General features: G+C 38.5%; 1 protein-coding gene across 2 annotated transcripts in view; it reads left to right on the top strand.

Moving 5' to 3' along the window:
* The window catches only part of LOC132819726 (echinoderm microtubule-associated protein-like 4), a 292,630-nt gene extending 277,006 nt beyond the window's left edge, over positions 1-15,624 (top strand). For both annotated transcript variants that reach the window (XM_060831410.1, XM_060831409.1), the window contains 2 exons: positions 7,988-8,118; positions 13,768-15,624. In XM_060831410.1, the coding sequence (XP_060687393.1) occupies positions 7,988-8,118; positions 13,768-13,986 (350 nt within the window). In that variant the 3' untranslated portion in view covers positions 13,987-15,624. The remainder of the gene's footprint in view (positions 1-7,987; positions 8,119-13,767) is intronic.
* The last annotated feature ends 3,690 nt before the right edge of the window (positions 15,625-19,314 follow it).

Below are 19,314 nucleotides of genomic sequence, written 5' to 3'. Positions count from 1 at the left end.
TCTTGGGGTCATGGTTTAACATGTAATTCTGAGCAATTTCAGCCAGGACACTGGTTTTGCAGTGCAAAATACAGAAAAATGAGCAGAATCTTATTGTCCTGAGCAACATGAGCTATGGCGAGATTTGTGAAGGTTCAGCTGAGACATCTCACAAGTCCTATCTTGATATTGGGAGCATCTGGTTGCATCTTTTCTGCATTTGCTGAGCGTCAAGATAAGATTCTCGCTAAGATTGGCAAATTGCCAAATAAGGCAGATTCAATCTTGTTAAATGCCTTATTAATACTGCAACTCACTTCATTTAATATTCAGCTTCATATTTTACCCAGCATTCAAAACGAGCGTGATACCAGGAATTGTTGGCATGGAAGTCAGAGTGGGTATCTGCCGACTTCTGGTTGCAAACCAACCTCCGTTTTGCTTAGCACCAAACAGCATTTCTGGCGGGGATCCATGATTGACATTGTCCTAACACCTCATCCACAGACTTTGGCATCTAACAACCCCTCAACCATTATGGCACCTCTGATCCACTTACAGGCTATTTAGGAAGCACAGATTTGTATTGCAGAGTGCACCAGCAACTAGTATTGAAAAGCTGTGACAAGGACACTTTTCATGCCCAGACAAGCATCCGGCTCACTGATTGCACCACGTTGCACCTCAGGGCTATTTGCTTGCTATCCTAGTGCTCGCTCACACAGTGCTACTGCATAGCCCCCTATTTGACGTAGAGCGCAGATACAGTGCTGCCTTTGCTTTGACTAAGTATGTAGTGAAGCTGAAAATATACGTCCTCTGCTTAGACCTGTGTGAGGAGGGATGCTTCAGAATAGTCCAACAAGGTTTGCCTCATTAGCCTGTGCACAATTGGGGCAAACAATGTAATGGTGTGGCAGATGCTGAAGAACTGGGAGAATGGGGACAGTTGTTTTCTGAGGACAAGGATGAGGACACTGGAAGGAAGGATGTTCTCTTTATGCATGCTAGAGTTCTGCTGTGTGGGGGACTTGCAAGCTAAATGGGAATTGACTGACAGCCAGTTCCTGTAGATGAGCATCCAATCACCATGGATTATAAAATATTTGATAGTCACGATGCTGGCATTTCATTTGCATTGCTGAGGCAACCTGCCCCCTCTATTTGTTTTGTTTGTGTTCACTTTTTGTTGCTGGCAGTAAGTAAAAGCTGATGTTTGAGTTGTCAGTGTTTCCCTGTATGTGATGTTGACCTTATGAACAATGGCATGGTACAGGTCAACATGGGCATTGGGGACAAAGTAGCGATTCTCTCTAATTTTCATACTGGCTGTGTGGACCTCTGACTTCCAGTACCAGACGTCAATGCCACGATAGCCAGGCCAACACCAATCACACAGTATGAAGCATGCAGCATAGTGTGAATATTGGTGGCCTGGTGGTTAAACAGCAACTACGGTGAAAGAACGGAGCTGTAAATGTGAGGGAGTGTCAGCCATGGCAGCTGTGTGCCATGAGCAGAGTGGCATTTTGGCTGCTGTGCCATTATGTTGCCAGTGAGGGTCATTTACTGTCAAGGTCCACAGTGGCCTTTCAAAGATGGTTCAGGAGCAATAAATGTTTAACAGATATCCATGACTGGTGAGTTGTTCCAGGAAATGCATGTGGTAAGATGAGGATGGAATTGGACAAAAGAGACATTATGGAGACAGGTTAGGCAATTAATGAGGTGGGTTTGATAAGATGTGGCAAGAAATCTCACTAGGCCAGTTATCAAAAACCCCTTACAAAACAGTCTGTGATTTTTCACCTAAAAATCATTAGGTTCAGTGCATTGTACTAACAAAAGAATCAGTAGAGTATTGTTCTTTAATCTTTGGTTTGTGCTAGAAGGTTTAAAACATTGTCATGCTTATTTCACTTGTCGTCTTATTTTGAAACACTAAATATGTTTTTTATATTTTAGGTAGTGAATAATTCCGCAATTAAAAACTTTGATAAAAATAATTACAAATAATATCAAATGCTGTTCAACTATTGCCACCTTCTGGTTCAAAATAACATTACCTCCTTTTGGTATTGGTAAATGTTCATCTAAGTCACTCCGATCATGGATATAAATTATTATTTGGTGTCCAAAAAGATCTTATCAAATATGAGTGTGTTAACAAATGTTATTCAGGGAGTATGTGAAAATCAGAAACTCTGCAATGTGTGCCTTATGCAGTTATGATTAATCACCTTCTTCTGAGTTGCTTCACGTAAACTGACAGTATGTTAAACTTAATGAATAAATTCCTTCCTCATGTAATTTGTTTTCTTCAAAAAAATGCATTATGTTATTGTAAACTGAAGATTTGCCAAGGAATAATAGGTTAGTGCAATTTGCTGAAGAATTGAAATGTCAGACAGATTATACGCGTTTACCTATTCTGGTGAAACATATTTGGGTCCCAATTGACACAGCAATTAACATGCTTTAAATTTATTATAACATTAAGACTCTTTCAACCATTATGTAAGTATGGGTGATACACCATTTTTAGTAAATGTCTCTTAATGTCTTGTGACTTCTGCATCCTGCGTAAGCATAACTCAAGCCAGCTTTCGATTAGAGCTTGAACCGTGAAACAATTGCAGTGTTTGCTCATTTGTGTTAAACGTTTGACAAAATCGGTGTTTTCTGAATTGCTTAGAACAGAATCAGTTTGAATATTACCATCTTTATTTACAAAAGTTACTTTTTGTTTTTATTATAAAATAAATATAATGCTTTTTTAAAGCCAAAATTTCTCACTGACAACCTGTGTTTAACTCATATTTTTATTTGTTAATAAATAACTTGCCAATTATTGAAGTGATTGAAGACAGTAATATATGATAATCCAAACAGGAAAAACCTGTTGATTGAACCTAGTAGTATTTAACAGGGAATTTATCTATCTTCTCCTAAAACATACTGTAAAATTGGAATAATATTAGTTACCAGAATAACTTGTACCAATCTGCTGTTAATTTTGTTGGCATGAATGTTTTTTGGAGAGAAATACTCAATTACTATAATGAAATGGAGATCAAATATTATCTCGGTAAATTATTAACTATTTTTGTTTTAAAATGTTTTTAATATTTTTACTTCAGTACTATTCAGTTAATAATTTGGATTGGAAGTGGAGCAATTGCAAACAGCAAGGAGCTTTGCATGGATATTTGTGGGGAAAAAAATCAAGTCACCAGGAATGTGGAGTCTTAGAAGAACATCAGAAATAGGCACAAAAGTAGACTATGCGCATGGTCTGCTCTTCTATACAATTAAGGCTGAGCTGCTATCTTATATCCACTTTCCCATCTATTCTGCATATCCCTTGATTTGATGGAACATACACAAACTCTCAAGTAAAACTATTCCAAAGTTTTACAACATTTTTCCTTTTCTTGGTCCTAAGCAAGACTGCACTTCTGTACCACAGATTTCTCAATCAAGAGAAACAACATGTGTACCTGTCATGCCCTTCAGAATTTTGTGTTTTGCTGAGATTACCTTTCATTGGATTAAACTTCAGAGTAAGAACCCAAGTTACTCGATGTTTTAGCAAAGCACAAGCTCTCATTCCCAGAAGCAAGGTAACGACCCTACATTACCTTCTCCTGAGGCAAATGTTTTATTTGGCCAAGGAGACCAAAGCTGTATACAGTTCTCCCAAGATGTGCTGTCAGTGAAGTACTATACAACTGTAGCAAGAGTTCCTTACTCATTTCCTCAATCCCTTTGCATTGAAGACTGATATGCTGTGGCCTTATTGTATACTGTGCATCCAAACTAACTTGCTGTGGTCCTTGAATGAGTGTGCCAGAGTCTCTCTCTTTCAGTAAATGTTTGATGCCTTTTTTTAAAAAAGAACTGCTACCTGCCATCTTATTGCCCTTTCATTAACATATCTCTTTGCAAACTTCTCATCTGCATTTTCACCTACAATGGGTTCAGTACTCTTGGACTCTCCATCTATAAGTTGCATAAATCTGAGACCACAACTTTAAACTTTACAGAACTCTCATATTTTCATCCTGTCAACTTGTAAATAGTCCAGTTAACCATATTCCTTACTTTGGTAAAAACAATGACTGCAGATGCTGGAAGCCAGATTCTGGATTAGTGGTGCTGGAAGAGCACAGCAGTTCAGGCAGTATCCAAAGTGCAACAAAATCTTCCTGATGAAGGGCTTTTGCCCGAAATGTCGATTTCGCTGCACTTTGGATGCTACCGGAACTGCTGTGCTTTTCCAGCACCACTAATCCAGAATATTCCTTACTTTGTCTGTTAACCACTTCTTCATGTTTGTACATTAGCCTAAACGCCATACACACTGACACCTTGCGTTGCTACTACTGTCAGGGTGATTTTTGTGTAGGGCCAGCAACCGTTTTTTGACCAGGATACACCTCAGCTCTTTGCTTGCTATCTTAGTGTTCACATTTATTTGGATGTTCACTGCATCTCTGATTTGTAAAGTCTTTTTGCACTTTGCCTCATTCAGATCTTAAAGATTCATAGGTACTTCCCTCTTGCACAAACACAAAGCCAGGCAGTTCATTATGGTTGTCACCATTGATCAGGGAAGGAAATGGACATATTACTATATGGCACCATGATATATCAATGTCATAGCTACAGTGTGTGCCATTAACATAGCAAACACACTGCATGTGCTTCAGGCAAATGGCCATGTGTCAAAGCTAAGGGTAATAGTCCTCAGTTAAGTCAAGGGGACTATCATCACTTCAGTGAGTCTAGGGCAGTATCCTATCTGTCCAGGAGCTTGGAGAGTAAGCCACTTGAAGCTGTCATGGTCAGGGATTTCTTATCACTACAATCCAGGAATTGGGTTATGGCCAGTCCCCCAGATCTAGTACAACCAATCTGGAGATTAATAGTAAGTCAGAAGGAGAGCTGCACAGGGAGCAGTCAGGAGTCTGGGTGCTCATAAGTTGAAGCTGTTCTTCTAAGTTGATCAGAGATTGGGTTGACATCAGTCTAGTGGGACTGCTTATTGAAGGTTACAGTTATAAGGGACCATTCCTTCAGTGGGTCAAAATCTTTTTACTCCTTTTATAATAGCATTGGGTTTCTAACTATCTCAAATCAACTGCACTTGTTCAGGAAAGCATCTCCCATCACTTTCTCAAAGGCAATTAGAGATGTTGTGGTTCTGCTCGCCGAGCTGGAAGTTTTTGCTGCAAACGTTTCGTTCCCTGGCTAGGGAACATCATCAGTGCTGTTGGAGTCTCGTGTGAAGCGCTGCTTTGATGTTTCTTCTGGTATTTATATTGGTTTGTTCTTGCCGCTTCCGGGTGTCAGTTTCAGCTGCAGTGATTTGTATGTGGGGTCCAGGTCAATGTGTCTGTTGATGGATGTTCTTGCCGTTTCCGGGTGTCAGTTTCAGCTGTAGTGGTTTGTATATGGTGTCCAGGTCAATGTGTCTGTTGATGGAGTTTGGGGATGAATGCCATGCTTCTAGGAATTCTCTGGCTGTTCTCTGTCTGGCTTGTCCTATGATAGTGGTGTTTTCCCAGTCAAATTCATGTTGCTGGTTGTCTGAGTGTATGGCTACTAGAGATAGCTGGTCGTGTCGTTTTGTGGCTAGCTGATGTTCATGGATGCGGATTGTTAGCTGTCTTCCTGTTTGTCCTATATAGTGTTTTGTGCAGTCCTTGCATGGTATTTTGTAAACTACGTTAGTTTGGCTCATGCTGGGTATTGGGTCCTTTGTTCTAGTGAGTTGTTGTCTGAGCGTGGATGTTGGCTTGTGTGCTGTTATGAGTCCTAAGGGTCGCAGTAGTCTGGCTGTCAGTTCTGAGACGCTCCTGACGTATGGTAGAGTGGCTAGTCCTTTTGGTTGTGGCATGTCCTCGTTCCTCGGTCTATCTCTTAGGCATCTGGTGATGCAAGGACTGCACAAAACACTATATAGGACAAACAGGAAGACAGCTAACAATCCGCATCCATGAACATCAGCTAGCCACAAAATGACACGACCAGCTATCTCTAGTAGCCATACACTCAGACAACCAGCAACATGAATTTGACTGGGAAAAGACCACTATCATAGGACAAGCCAGACAGAGAACAGCCAGAGAATTCCTAGAAGCATGGCATTCATCCCCAAACTCCATCAACAGACACATTGACCTGGACACCATATACAAACCACTACAGCTGAAACTGACACCCGGAAACGGCAAGAACATCCATCAACAAACATATCGACCTGGACCCCACATACAAATCACTGCAGCTGAAACTGACACCCGGAAGCGGCAAGAACAAACCAATATAAATACCAGAAGAAACATCAAAGCAGTGCTTCACACGAGGCTCCAACAGCACTGATGATGTTCCCTAGCCAGGGAACGAAACGTTTGCAGCAAAAACTTCCAGCTCGGCGAGCAGAACCACAACAACGGATACCCGAGCTACAAATCTTCAATCAGATTTTAAGCAATTAGAGATGGCCAATGACTGTTACAGTCTGCATTGCATGAAAAAATAAACAAAATGATAGCTGATCAGACGATGTAAAATAGCAAAGCATTCATAAATGTGAAATGGTATTTGCAATTGATGGCATCTGTGCCACCTACGCGCTCTAGAAGTATTTTCCTTTTTGTTTCCCTTCTACGACGTGGACACTGGTTATCCATGACAGCAAATGACCTGATGCAAAGCTGAGCTTTAAATATGGCACCAGCAGCATGAATCCCAGAAAGTCCTGATAGTGCCAAATTCTTCTTGCAAGTGTGGTGCCATAAAGGGGCATGGTATCTACATAATGATGTGAGCAGCGTAAAACTGATTTTACAAAAAACTTAGAGTGCACAAAGAGAAATCCTGCGTAAAAATTGCTGAAATTTTCACCTGTCTGATATTTCGTAAAATTCACTGTGCTTTTGAATTGTAGCATATTGTTTCAGATGAGCAGATTTATAAATTGTAACAGCACAGGAACAAGTTGGATGCACATTTTTATGTTTCAAGCTAGTGTCTAATTTTATTTTTAAATAAGTTATTTAAGGATCCTGCTTTAACAGTGGTTTACAGCAGAAAGTTACAACTACCACCACCCAAGGTTTGTTTAATTAGACTGATGATGTTTGCACCCACAATTCAATTTATTACCTTGTAATTGCTCCTAGGGATTCATCTCCTTTTAATTGATATGTTAAAAAGCAATTACAAAACACATGAGGTTTAGACCAGTCATTCTTCAGTTAGCCATAAAGGAAGTCATTAGCAACATGTATTGATTTATTTAAGTCATACTGTTTGAACTAAGTTATTTCACATCACACTAAGGATTGGCTATGACCTATAACCATTGTAATTGTAAACAATATTTAACATTGCACATAAAAGGTATCCAGTTATATTTTTTAAAACCTTTGAGTTTAACAATTTCAATTTCAAAAGAACAAATCTTAAAATTGTTGATAGATGTGAAGATTTGTATTGGAAAGTCATAACTGTTCTTTTAAAAAAAAATTATGTTTGTAATTTTTTTCTATTTATTCCTAATCGTGAAAACACAGTATCATATAGTACAGCTACCTTCCAAAGAAAACAATGAATGAGGTATTGTGTTTAGCAATTCATTGGTGGTTGCAGAAATACAAAACAAAGCTGAAGCCGACAGAACTTAGCCTTCTACCAGCTTCACCCACCCCTCAATAAGTTTAAATACTGCAGTTTCTTTAGTAGAATGCATAACATGGTGATATTATTTAACATAGAATTCTCTACTTATTCTTGAGATGTTGGGTTTGTAACATTTTTGTTAATAGAGACAGTGATAATTTCTGCAAGATAATTTTTGGAAAACTAATGCTGTTTTGTGACTCTAGAATTCATTGGTTCCCATGTTTGTTTTCTATACATCAGATAAATCAGTACTCTACTTTTAAAAGAACAACTTTTTTTTTCTTTGAGCGTGATGCATGTTTTTCATTCCTTGCAGGAGTATGGCCTGAAGGTTCGGATGGAACAGATATTAATGCACTTTGCAGATCACACAGCAAAAAAGTGGTGGCTGTTGCTGATGATTTCTGCAAAGTTCATATCTTTCAGTATCCTATTTCTAAACCCAAGGTAAATTATGATTTTATTTATTCTGTATTTTTACTAAATTAAAGGCTACGGTGCCCTAATAAAATCAGACCTTGAATCCAGTAACCAAATTCTGGTCAGTAAATTTAACTGACCATATTATTGGTATTTTAACTAAGTACATAATTTTGTTTGTATGTTTTTAAAGAAGATTATAATTCATTTTTCCTTAGTGTTGGATGCATTGCCTGGTTCTTGAGGGTCAGGAACACTGGTGTACGCCATTTCAAACTTGCAGGTTCCCTGACTCAACATCAATGTTAACTTTAGATTAGATTAGATTAGATTACCTCCAGTGTGGAAACAGGCCCTTCAGCCCAACAAGTCCACACCGACCTGCTGAAGCGCAACCCATCCATACCCCTTCACCTAACTCTATGGGCAATTTAGCATGGCCAATTCACCTGACCTGCACATCTTTGGACTGTGGGAGGAAACCGGAGCACCCGGAGGAAATCCATGCAGACACGGGGAGAATGTGCAAACTCCACACACTCAGTCGCCTGAGGCGGGAATTGAACCCGGGTCTCTGGCGCTGTGAGGCAGCAATGCTAACCACTGTGCCGCCCAAAAACTTGAAAAATAATTTTGAAGAATTGAACTTCTGACTAGAATAGGTGGGAAGTAGTGCTAGTGCTGAGACTATATTATTTGCAATTTATTATTAACAATTTAGAGTTTTGAATAAAATCACAACTTCTATATTTGCAGGCATCATCTATTTGGAAGGATTAGTTAACCCAGAAGTGGGTTGGAACAAATTATGATAAATTAGTACATTTATGAAAAGGACATTAATTAACAAATGAATTTTAGCATAGATAAGTGTGAGATATTTCATTTTGCTCAAAAATTTAGGGGAATTGCATACTACCTTGAAATTAAGAAGCTAAATGGGCCAGAGGAGTAACAGAATCTTGGACAGAGAAAAGTAATTAACTTTATCTTTTAATTGCAAGTCAAAAATACCAGAACAAAAGCATACTGAATGTTAGTTTACTTCGAGGGATAAATTTGGAAAGTTGAGAAGTTGCACTGAGCCTACATTGAATCCTGATTCAGTCACACTTGAGAGTGTTATGTATATTTCTGGACACTATATGGAAGATATTAATAACGGTTGGATGGCTGGTTTGTGATGCAGTGTGACACCCAACAGCATAGGTTCAATTCCTGTACTGATTCAAGCTACCATGTGGGCTTCTCCTTCTTAACCTCCTCCCCTTGCCTGAGGTGTGGCAATCCTAAGATTAAACCACTAGAGTGGTCTCTCTCTAACAAGAGAGCAGACCTATGGCTCTCTGTGGCAATGACAACTTTACTTTCCATTCTGCAGGTCATAATTGATCTGATTAAGGACTTAACTTGAATATCCTGCCTGCCTTCCACACCTTGGTTCTGTCAGAGATTTTAAAAAACTGTCCAACTCAACCTTGAATATATTCAAAGATCCAACCTCCACCTGCTGTCTAACGTAGAGAATCTAATCAGTCTCTGAGAGCCCGTATTTTAAAACTGTACTTCCTTATTCTAGATTTCCCCCAAGAGGCCGAACATCCTCTTAGAATCATCAATCATCTTTATTTCAGTCAATTCTTATTCTTCTAAAACCTAATGAGTACAAGGTGAAGTTTTCCTCATGAGGTACTCTGTCATCCCAGGAATGAACACAGTGAACTTTTTCTCAACCATCTCCCGTGCAAGTACAAACTACACCCCTGTTAGTAAGAAAAGCAACACTGTGAGGACTCCACCAATTCCCTGAACAGTTGTAGCAATGTTACACTGTTTTATTCTTCATCTCCCTAAAATAAAAACTAATGCTCTATTTATCTTGCAAATTACATGCTATATATGCGAGTTAATTTGTTGTGATATGTGTCCAAGGGGGCTGTTGCTGGCAGGTGGGACTAGATTGGGTTGGGATATATGGTCGGCATGGATGGGTTGGACAAAGGGTCTCTTTCCATGCTGTACATCTCTATGACTCTATGACTGCCTGTTCCTCTGTGCAGCAATATTCTGCAGTACATTCTCCACTTAAATCATGTAATTTTTTTTATTCTTCTCAACAGCGTGGACAATCTCACATTTTCCCACATTGTACTCTATTGTCAATACTTGCTTTCTCACTTATCTCTGTATCATCAGAAAACCTGGTTATAATATGCCCACTCCCTTTATGCTAGCCTTTTAATATAGGTTGGAAATATTTGAGGCTCCAGGACTGATTTCTGGTATTCTACTTAGTTTGCCAATCTGAAAATGATCATTTATTACAACTCTATTCCACTCCATCTTATTTCTTATCCCCTCCTCCAACTACCCCACTTTGTTTTGACTTTCTGAGCAAAGATCATTTCTCTTAAATTTATTGACCTCATCCTTTACTGTCAGAGCCACCCACAGCCTTTTCCTCCAACATTTCCAGGAAGTCTCAAACCACTTGAAAATGCAGTTCCCAAATTTGGACATCTAGCAAAGATGTCTCTGTCATACTTACTATATTGTACTCATTATTTCTATTTGTTATCAATTCATTCATCATCTTTGAATGCTTGCAACATTCATAAATAACCTTTTCATACCTTTTTTTACATTTTTGACATACTCTGAATTCTAATTCGTATGTTTATACACGTTTATACACTTCCTGACACCTTCTTCCTAGAATTCTTCATATTGCTACCATACACTATTGTCTCGTTAACTTTCTAAACCTTGCCTTGATTATACCCTCTTCCATCCCATCCACATCACTCTTTAGCTTGAAGCCCTTTCTACAGCTCTGGTTATGTGATTCATCAAGATACAACAAAAAAAGACTTACAAGGACGCTATCAGCAATTACTACTTGCAATTGAAGGGAAGATTCAACTGCTTTGGACTAGAGACTGAAGAAGGCTGAGGGTTGACGCAGTATTGGTGTTGAGAAAGATTTTAGAATTATATAGCATTGAAGGAGATCATTTGGCCCATTTTCAAAGTGCCCCTATGAGATTTTCCTTTTGCAGTTCGTATTTTCAAATAGTTTTCCTTTTTGAAAGTTATGGGTGAAGGCTGGCTGAATAAGGGGGTGGGAGGATTTTAAAACTCAAATTGTAGCAGCCTCTGCTTGAAGTCTTTATATTTGGGCAAATGGGATGTATCCCGATAGGTTTCTATAATAATGCAAATAAACTCATGCTTCAGAAACTCATTCACATTGTGATATGTTGTTACATTTTTTGGATGCCTGTAACTTTACAAGGAAAAGTATTACTCCACTCTAGATTTTCTAGCCATTTCTACCTGAGTAGTGTACTGATTATTGCCCTTGATATTCAATGGCATTACCATTGCCAAATCATCCACTGTCAATATTCTGGGAGTTACCATTGACCAAAAACTGAACTGGAACAGACGTGTAAATTTAGGAGCTACAAGAGCAGGTCAGAGGCCAGGAATCCTGCAGTAACTCACCACCTGACTCCCCAAAGCCTGTCCTCCATCTACAAGGCAGGGGTGAGATATAGTACTCCATAATTGCCTGAATAGTGAAATTCTAACAACATTCAGAGAGCTTGATACCAATCCAAGTCAAAGCAGCCCACTTGATTAGCACCATATCCTCAAATATCTACTCCCTCTCTGATCATCGTTCAGTAATAGTAGTATGTATCATCTAGAAAAACAATGGCAGCAGAAGTATAAAAGCACCAACAGCTGTAAGTTCCTTCCAAGCCACTCACTATCCTAACATGGAAACAATCTCACGATATTCCTTCAGTGTTGCTCAGTTAAAGCCCTCGAACCTCCTCTCTTACAGCACTGTGTGCGCCTGCAATGGTTCAAGAAGACTTCTCACTACTACCCTCTCAGTGACCGTTATAAAAGCTGTCCCAACCAGCAAGTCCCACCTGCTCCATGTGAATAAAAAGTCCTTGACTAGTTGTTCAGTACATACCTTAGCAAAATCCAGTTTTTAAAATGTGTGATGTTGTAGTTGTTTAATGGCAGACTGTGGAACTGAAAGTTGTAGTACTGTGCATCATAGGGTGTTTTTACTTGGTGTGAATATATATCTTTTTATCCACAAATTGCTGGCTACTTATAAGAAACAGGAACAGGAGTAGGTAATATGGCCCCTCAAGCCTGTTCTGCCATTCAATACAATTATGATCGATCTTCTGCCTGTTTCCACTTGCCTGTTCATTCCCCATACTACTTGATTCTTTGAGTTTAAAACTCTATTTCAGCCTCTAATATTCACAACCCTCCATTCCTATAAGGAAGCAGAATTTCCACTTCTGGGGAAGAGCAAAACTAGAGTCACTTAAAATTAGTGAGTACCCAAGGAATCAAACACAAGTCAGAGGAAGTGACAAAATTGAAATACCGCAGCTTGCAAAGAGAACTGCCTACTGACAAATCAAAATGGTAGATTCAAGCTCTAAATTTAATCTGAGCAAACTGTAAGTGTCTTTATAAACTGAATGCTAAGTGCAAAAGTAGCCACATTGTTTATACAATTTTCCTTTAAAAATCTGGATGTCTGAAATTAGCTGTTGTTCTTCTGCTTTTCCACTTTTAACCAAAAAAAATTGTTGTCATTTCTTTTTAAGCAAGACAATTTTCAGAAACCATTTGCAAAATGTGTTTCCACCTCTCTGCTGTTCCTAACTATTCCTGGGAATTGTCTGATGGTTCATTCATCTCTATATTTGAACCAGCCCATGCCTTTGTATACCACACTGGATCCTTTTTTTTGCACCAGAATCCACACCTGTTTAGTATAAGAAATAAATCTTTAGGGCAAAAATCTTTTGCTCTCTGACGTGGTGTTCTGTCTGAGGTCACAATCCCATTTTCTACCTTCCTGCTCCACTCTCCATTGAGACTTTGAATGCCCAATTATGGACTACATTCAGCCCTCAGTTTATTGCCTCTTGAATAAAACCAGCTACATGTCACATTGTTGCCATGTGGCATTAATGATGGCTTTTGCCCCAGTGGCAGCTTTTCAGGCAGGTTGGACGGACTGAGACAGACCTGTATCTCTTGATCAAAGGCAGTTAGTGCTTGCTCAAAAGACTGGCCAACAAAAAGAAGCATTCCTGCTGGGGACAGCCCTGTCATCACAATTCCAACCCAAGAATCACTCTACTCCCCCACTTCATTTAACTTGCCCTGGGATGATTGAACTGTTATTTTACCAGTCGCCATAGCTTCCCCATTGCTGTTGCTGAGTTCAAGAACCAGCAGATTTCAGTTAGTCAGCAGTGCTCTTTATGTGGGACTTTGACCCCCGTGATTTTGATTCTTGGCTAAGGCCCAGCCGTTGTCTCACGACTGCCTGATTGTGTGCAGTTCACCGGGTGTTCCCTATAAGAAGCAGCATGGATCTCTCACCATCTCTTTAGGATCCATAACCCTCAACAAGAATCCACCCTAATTACCATTGTGCTGGCTAATATGTGTGGTTATATTACTTTCTTGAAAGCCTCTACATTAGCTGTTAAATTATAGAAAATAAATATTATTTTCCTCTTGTTTATTCTGTAATATTTCAAATCCAACCTGCTTGAGCATCTGTAAATCCAGCTTTCATCCTTCCATTTATGAAATCTTTCTCTTGTGATGTGCTTCCAGGCTCCAAGTCATGTTTACAGTGCACACAGTAGTCATGTGACCAATGTTAGCTTCACCTACAATGATGGTCACTTGATTTCAACGGGTGGAAAAGACACCAGCATCATACAGTGGAGAGTGACCGAGAAGACACCACTTCCTTCAAATGGAAGCAACCTTGAGCAGAATGCTCCATCTTCTCCAGCAGACGGTCCAGCTGAAACCTCGCCAGTGTCTTAAAGCATCAAAACAAAATAGGAGATTCTTGGCTTATTTGATGAGGAGTAGTGGCTGGGTATAGTGAATGGGGCTGTTGGATTTGTTTAATTCTGCTCTAATCTTCCATTGCAAGGATGGAACAGGCATCACTTGCAAGTGTCAAGTGACTAATGACTGGCTAAAGTTCTTCTTGGGAAGAAATTGCAACAGTTAAGGTAGATTTTAGTGAAACAATTAAATGAAGTCAGAAGTTACAGACTGTAAATACTGGAAAAAGACACTTCTGTGGTTGGGATATGCTGAAATGAGTCTGCTTTGTAATGTAAAGCATTTTTTTCAAATTGAACTTAAATAATTGCATAACAAACAAGGTTAACTGCTAACTTCAGTCAAAATTAACTGTCATTTTATCAGGCCCGTTTGTGGCCAAGATTTGTGAATGAGATTGACTCTCAGAGTCATCTGGTAAACCACGACTGCCATGAGCATGGCGCTGCCTTCTTGAATATTAAATATGCAATGTCTTCACATCACTAGTGTCTGGTGATCACGTAGACATTTTTGTGATCTCTGATTTGAAGTAGACTTGCTTACTTTTGTCAGATGAATTGAAACTATACCTCGTAAAGTGATCTCAAGTCTACACACATCTTCTGATTGTATATTTTTTAATTTAAAAATAATTTCCTGTAGTAAATAGGTATTAGGAACAGTTACATCATCCAGAATAAAATCAATCATTAAATAATTCTAGGATTTGGTAAAATATATACTGCCTTTTTTTTGGTGTTCTTTCCTCATTGGGTGAAGTTCGACAAGTTGATACCACATTTGTATTTTATACTGTATCATGGTGCACAGTTGCTATGTATTAAATCTGGTCGTGGTCAGCCGTGGTATAACGTGGTACTTAAAGTACACTATCAGGATATCAGAGTATAGATCGGTTTCGTTTTTTTTCTGGGGAGGGTTTCCTTTTTTTTTAGACCTGGGAAATTGTTTAAATTGTAGATTCACTTTGTACTTGCTATACAAGAGGGGGAAAACACTCACTGACAATATGCAAGGGGAAGTGTCCAAATGAACTTATTTATACTTTGATTTGCATTGATTAAGTTACATCTTATGTTTGATACGTTGATCCAATGCTTTAGGATTAATGAGAAGTTATGGTTAGTGATTCTAGATATTGTTAAGTGTGCTTAAGTCTTAAGTGTGAAATCAAGTGTTTACCAGATCGTGCCATTCCAAAGTGGATCAGAACTGTCATTCCCTTTGAATCTGTACTCAGGATTATCTCATTACCAGGCATCCAACAATTATGTTGCTGATCTAGAGAAAGTGCCTACACGGGCTCTAAAAACATGTAGAGTGAGCTCTTTTATTGTATAATAGGTGCTATCTGGGGATGCTATTGACATACAAGAGCCTTACAGCTACCAACTAACAGTATAACAGCCATTGAATCGATGCATCGGTCTGCAATAACTTATGGAATTTAAAGTGGGAAATATTTTGCTGTATTAAAAAAAAACACAATGATTGTAAGGGAAATATGACTGACCAAGGGTTTTCCAATGTGTTAATGTTAGAACTGTGTTTTCATGCATTCCTGACAAATGCCATAAAAATTGATGGGAAGAAACAAATAAAAATTATCAGTGAAAATTCATCTGTTGGTGACTTTTTAATGTTCTGTGGTATAATCATACTTTTTAAATTGAATTGTTCCTTAAATATGAAACAATGATTGAGCTGTATTTGATGTCCTAATAAGCTAGTAATTGATTTTCCCTCTAACCGTTGCAACCGTTGGAAATTTCAAATGTTGAGTTAATATTGATGAAGAAATCCTGGTATATGTCCATGTCAGGATAATGAGAGAGTTTGGGTGAACTCCAAGGCAATGGTATTGCTGCTGTAATTTATATCAATATCACCTTCTTCCTATTTGATCTCATGTGTTACTGCAGTGTGCACTGTCAATCATGTGATGGAGGAGGTTGCTGTTCAGACTAATCACAGTTCCATGAACTTTGTAGATGATGCAGAGTTGCACCTTGTATGCTGACTCTGATCGAGAAGTATTTATCCCAGTTCTGAACTGTGGGTGATGGGGACATTGAGAAATCAGGAGTGAATTCACTGCAGCATGTCAGATTCTGACCTAATATCATAGCCACTACATTGATACAGATTGTATAGCTAAGAATAGGATAGACATGAATTATGTTCTGGAGGATATAGTAGAATCATCCAGTTTTGATTGAAGATGCTTGCACTGTGTTGCCTCTCATTTATTGTTCTAGGTTCTCCAAGTTGACTGAGAGAGAAAAACAGAAACTTTCTCTGAATCATTGGGAAGACAATGTTGCTCTGTTATAACCTGTTTTTAACCTTGTGCTGTAATTTCACCAATTTTGTACCATATTCTAAAACACATCTGCTACTACACTTGGCATGTGATTATAAAATCCCCAATGAGCTGAGGATCTGCTGAGCCAGGAGGCTTCAAATTTTTGCCACACTACACAATGGAAGAGTGTCATTATTGTTCAGCCATTGTACATTTTATGAAAACATGGGTTTTTGATGTTTGGTGAAGTTGAACTATTTGAGAATGATGATTCCAAAACCTCAAGTGCTTTGTCATTTTAAAAACATTAACCAACTAAGAAAGAAAAATACATTTGTACAAGATCAGTTACAAAATAAGAAACAGGCAACTCACCTTTTAAGACCAAGTTTATATTAATCTGAAACTGGGTGAAATGTTCCTTAACAAAGACATTAAAGCAATAGTAGATCAGTTAACCATTTTAACATACAATTACAGGTATCCAGAAAAGGAGTAAGCCTTTTGACTCCACAACACTCTTGTGAGCCATTCTTAGAGCGAGATCAATTTCTTCATCTTCCTCACTACAATTTCACTTTGCCTCTTCTCCACCCCAGCTCACAGACAAATCCAGGTAATTTTCCTAAGGCTGAATTGCAGCTCACCATTGTATACTGAGGCCACATTTAAGTGACCCTTCGACTAGAATCAAATTTCATGCTGGTTTCTGATGCCATGCAAATTTCTTGTCCACTATCTCATAATAAATATTGACACACATACACTTTGTAGAATTAACTACATAATTAGGTTTGAGAATTCTGACTGATTCTTCTCCTTCCAGTCACCCCAACTTGGTGTAATGTTAAGTCTTAAATCTTCTATCAATTTAATAAAATTTCATCCACAGATATATTACAGAAATATAAATGTAGCAGGAAAGAAAACCATATTCACTTTAAAAAAATTTGGGTTTAAAGATGTAATTAGTGTATGATGAAAGTTCCTATTATGTTTATTATTGTTTGGAAAAATGGGTTGTACAGTGAACAGCTATGTATAGCTTTAAGTTTGCATTTCTATATTGCATGGACTAAAAAGGTTTCATTTTTGAGTTCTGAGTTGTGCAAGTGACTGGAAATATATGCATTTAACTGACACTTATTAAAAAATTCTAGAGGTGAACAGTTCAGTGCTTTAGGAAAACAAGGGTAGAAGAGAAGGAAAATACTGCAATTCTGGTCTCCTTCCAATTGGAAGGATGTTGTGAATCTTGAAACAGTTCAGAAAAGACATACAAGGATGTTGCTAGAGTTTGAGGATTTGAGCTACAAGGAGACATTGAATAAGCTGGGGCAGTTTTCCCTGAAGTGTTGGGGGCTGAGGGTGATCTTGAGGAGCTTTATAAAATCATGAAGGGTATGGACAGGGTAAAAAGACAAGGTCTTTTCCCAGGGGTGGGGGAGTCCGGAACAAGAGGGCATAGATTTGAGGTGAGAGGGGAAAACTTTAAAAGAGACCTAAGGGGCAACATAGTTACGCAGACTATGTTGTTTGTATGGAATGAGCTGCCAGAGGAAGTAGTGGAGGCTGGTACAATGGCGAGATTTAAACGGCATCTGGATGGGTATATGAAAAGGAAGCGTTTCAAGGGATATGGGCCAAGTGCTGACGAATGGGACTAGATTAGGTTCGGATATCTGGTCGACATGGACGAGTTCCTTGCTGTGCATCTCTGACGTGGCTGTTGCCGAGCATCAAGATGTCCTATGAAGCAGGGAAGCAGAGACAGAAATAGTTCCCCTTCAGAAAGAGAGAACCAGCCAGAAGGTCAATATGAGAAGTGCTGGCGTGGAAGGTAACATTACCTGATCAGATGTGACAGAGATAGAAATAAATGGAAGAAAGCAGAATAGCATCTTACTGTAGGGATAGATTTTCTATTTTTTAATCGGTGTACTGTTTGCAATATGATTTGCACTTTGATAAATTTTATCATCTTATGTTTAATGCTTCCTATAACTCAAGTATTTAATGCTTGTTTCCTCTAACTTACATTATTCCTGGTGAAAAATCGCAGACAGAAAGGGAGTGTTTTGCAGTGATTCTTTCTGTGCTCTTTAACTTGTCAAATGAGATGGAAGGCAGCAGCCTCTAAATGCACTTCAATTGCTTTTTATGTTCCTTAGGGAGGAACTTAGCTGCCACTTGGTTTTTATCATATTGGCATAGTTGAGATTAGCAACTTGCCATTTGAAGAGTTGGGAGTAGAAACTCAATTTCCATTAGTCTGGAGCATGTATAGGGCATATAATGCAGTGAATGCTGTGTCCAATTATAACTGCGACTGCTCTGTCTGATCAGATAATTCAACACAGAATGGAAGCAAGCATTTCTTAATTTATTCAAGGGATTTTTAAAATTGCGTATTGTTTGCAAAATTACATTTTATAAAATCTAGTGCAAATGTTAAATATCTGAAATACAGTTTACAGAAAAATCTTCAGATTTCGTTTTAGAACTGTTTCAAACCATGATTTTATTAATGTCCACACAGACAAGAATGTTTACGAGTTCTTGTTCGAAACTGAATGTTCTCCTGAATTTTAATTAATAATTGCAACTCCAAATCATTTCCAAACATATTTTTCTAAATGTAAATCATTCTATAAATAGTTAATGTTTGCTTTACTTGTTTATTTGCCTCGAAAAGCTAGGAATAATTTTTGAATTTGGTTCAGATACCTTGGGGACCATCTCATTCAGACAAGAAATTGAAACAATCAGTCGAGTGTTTGTTTAATTTTGTGTTCAAGGTCCGCCTAACAGTGTTTTCAGATGAATAGCAGAAAGGGAAGTCACCTCCCCACCCCACCATCTATTTCACATTGCCCACTGACTAGTTTCATGTTTTTAATGTTGCAAAGTATTTCACAGGCACGGATTGCATTTTCAATGTGGTTATAGTTCTGCCCAATTGGATATTTTAATATATTCTGACATTAATGCTG

This window comes from Hemiscyllium ocellatum, chromosome 10 (assembly GCF_020745735.1).
Source record: "Hemiscyllium ocellatum isolate sHemOce1 chromosome 10, sHemOce1.pat.X.cur, whole genome shotgun sequence".
Lineage (NCBI taxonomy): Eukaryota > Metazoa > Chordata > Chondrichthyes > Orectolobiformes > Hemiscylliidae > Hemiscyllium > Hemiscyllium ocellatum.
The sequence above is the reverse complement of the archived record's forward strand: the minus strand, read 5'-3'. Positions and strand labels throughout refer to the sequence as shown.